Source organism: Nestor notabilis, unplaced genomic scaffold, assembly GCF_000696875.1.
Source record: "Nestor notabilis isolate BGI_N333 unplaced genomic scaffold, ASM69687v1 scaffold5663, whole genome shotgun sequence".
Classification (NCBI taxonomy): Eukaryota; Metazoa; Chordata; class Aves; order Psittaciformes; family Psittacidae; genus Nestor; species Nestor notabilis.
Genome location: NW_009923208.1, coordinates 1 through 3,079, shown reverse-complemented (window position 1 = coordinate 3,079; position 3,079 = coordinate 1). Strand labels below are relative to the sequence as shown.

The 3,079-nt window shown below is 37.0% G+C and overlaps 1 protein-coding gene across 1 annotated transcript; it reads right to left on the bottom strand.

Annotated features, from left to right (window-relative positions):
- Positions 1-294: 294 nt before the first annotated feature.
- On the bottom strand, positions 295-2,445 carry ARV1 (ARV1 homolog (S. cerevisiae); the record flags this gene model as incomplete). Its single annotated transcript, XM_010012022.1, has 3 exons — positions 295-401; positions 885-1,109; positions 2,292-2,445. Coding segments are annotated over 3 exons (486 nt in total), but the record flags the coding sequence as incomplete, so codon positions are not given.
- Positions 2,446-3,079: the final 634 nt, after the last annotated feature.

Sequence of the window (3,079 nt, the reverse complement as noted above, 5' to 3'; positions counted from 1 at the left end):
GTGTCCCTGCCCATGGCAGGGGGGTTGGAACTAGATGATCTTAAGGTCCTTCCAACTCTAACCATTCTGTGATTCTATGAAGTTTTATGGCTCACCACATTATACAGCCAAACTTTGAGGTTTCTCAGTTTAACTCATCCTAAAACTGTCTACACTTACCACTAATGCAAGTTTTTGGTATTTATCACCTTCTTTGTCATGATGGAAATAGTGTCTTTAAAGCCTGCTGGCAGAGATCATTCTTGGAAAATGATTATCATGTTGTTGGTATTTCTTCAGATCTGGGCTGATGTTTCAAACATCCCATCTCAATTTCTGGACCAAGCAGACAACACCATTTTCCAGAATTAATCCAAAGAAGATAGCCAACCAAGGAAGAATTCGGTTCAAGTTCAGTGTAACTGCAAAAGAAACCAGAACAAATTTATCACTTACCATTGAAGATGATCATGGAAGCCGTGTGAGATTTGATATTAATTTGTATGTGTAAGAAATTACACAAATATGTTAAAGTCTGCATTCCAAAGCCATGCATAAAATTAACATGAAATTAACATGAATTTTTCATTTACCAGACATACAACAAATTCTATTTTATGTTTCAATGATCCATGATGAGTTGTTTCAAATTCTAACTGGTGGATCTGAAGGATATACTACAGCATATAAAAAGAGATGATGGTGAGATGAGGTGATTTTTCTTAAAAGTATTTTTTTTCATTCCCTTTCTATTAAAGTCTAAAAAACAGTTTTAAGCTAGAGCTATTTCAGTCACATTTCTGATACTGATTAAAAATATAACAATAGTAATTATTTCATTAACAGCTGCATATTCTCACACATTCTACATAAATAATGTACGAATAAAAAAAGCAAAAACATACCTCTAATTGCCTGAGAGTTTGATATCAAGACAAACACTTTTATAAATGCAAGGCACAAAGGTGTGTAGTCATGTTCCCAGATAACAGCTGGAATTAGCAAAAGCTTTCCATAGCTGGACAACAGCAGTGCTTTGAGAAGTAAAATGCAGTCAGACTTCGTTTTCAGCATCTGAGGTCTCATCCACCATAAGGTAATAAAAATGCCAACCAAAAATGAAGTTTGTTCTAAGAGGAAATAAGAGGAGTTGGAAAGAGAGAATGAAGTGCCAAAATCAAGTTCTTTTTTGGATGAATTTCAGTGAAATGATGTGTCCCAAATGCAACTTAGCCACTGCTATTTGAAAGACATACGCAAATACGAACATCTCCCATCTCCTGTGTTCACTTTAACAGGGGAATACTACTTTTACTTACTTAAACTAATTCTGTATAATGACATTCAGAATAGGACTGTCGTACTCAATTTCTGACACCATACAGCACAGGAAGTTTACATTTATTTTTCCTTTTCAAAAAAAGGAGAGGGGTCTTTTTCCAACTGTCTGTTGGCCCATAAAACATAATCGGTACTTGTCGTCTTTGAAAAGGTCACCAGCAATGAACTCTTTCCATCCAGCAAAAGAAAACTAAGATGAAAATATCACTGAGCTATTAGATTTCTTTTTGACGCTGTGTCCCTGTGTAACGCTAGAATTAATGCAGATGTCAAAGCAACTCTCATGACAACTGTAATAGATGAATTACTATTGAGAAATGAGATTCAACATTTTTACTGATGTGTTATGAAAACCTACTTAGAGCAACATTAGATGATAAATGACTTAAGTTAAACTCTGAATGTTTAATTTTAGTCTGTGGCCTTGATTTAAACACTATTAACAGAAAAATTATTAAAGTATTAACCAAAATAAAAGCCTCCCCTGCCTTCAATGTAGTCTTAAAGCATGTAAGTATTTATTCTACTCTGTACTTTTGTGTATTCATTTAGAAAACCCCAAACAACAGATACAGCTTTTCCCAATTATTTACTTCTGTAAGGATAATCCTATTGTTGCATCACCTTAATGAATAAACCTTGAAGTCAACATGAAATATGGAATAAAGCTGTGCTCTACATTGGTCTTCAAACTATGTAAATGGATTGAGGCAAAGATTTCTGAAGATTGCCACTTTTCAGTGTTTTAATATTTAATGTTGATCTTACCTGAACTGTAATCAGGATCAAAATATGCATCTGCATTAAATGGAGACAAATTAGAGAGTATGTATATAATGGTTTAACCATACTAGGTTGGACATAACATCTATTCTGTGTTATTTTTTGCAGTACAGGCTTGTTGAAAAACTCATGATGTTAATTCAATGCTTGAGGAGTAGCTAGTGATATAAACTAATCACTGACCTTACCTAAAGAAGCTATTCCAAACATTCTATAAAAATCCCATTCCTTGGCATATCTGATTAAGTCATCAGGATCTGTATTTTGGCTTGAATCCTGTAGTTGCAACCACCTGAGATAAGCTTCACAGAGCAAACAAAATACACAGAGCTTCCCATGAATCTGGTAAATGAAAGAATAATAAAAACATTAGTATTAAATCAGCATAAATTAAAGTATTAGTATGGAATTGGTATTTAAAATACATTTAACATCTCTACACAAGCTCTGTAGCTTTGGGTTGGAAAGGACCTTAAGATCATCTAGTTCCAACCCCCCTGCCATGAGCAGGGACACCACACACTAAACTATGTCGCCCAAGGCTCTGTCCAGCCTGGCCTTGAACACCTCCAGGGTTGGAGCATTCACAACTTCCTTGGGCAACCCATTCCAGTGCCTCACCACCCTCACTGTGAAGAACTTCTTCCTTAGATCTAACCTAAACTTCCCCTGTTTAAAGCCATTAGCCCTTGTCCTACCACTAGAGTCCCTAACGAAGAATCCCTCCCCAGCATCCTTGTAGGCCACCTTCAGATACTGGAAGGCGGGTATGAGGTCCCCCCGCAGCCTTCTCTTCTCCAGGCTGAACAGCCCCAACTTTCTCAGCCTGTCTTCATACGGGAGGTGCTCCAGTCCTCTTAACATCCTTGTGGCCCTCCTCTGGACTTGCTCCAGCAGCTCCATGTCCTTTTTATGTTGAGGACACCAGAACCGTACTGAATACTTCAAGTGAGGCCTCACAAGAGCAGCGTAGAGG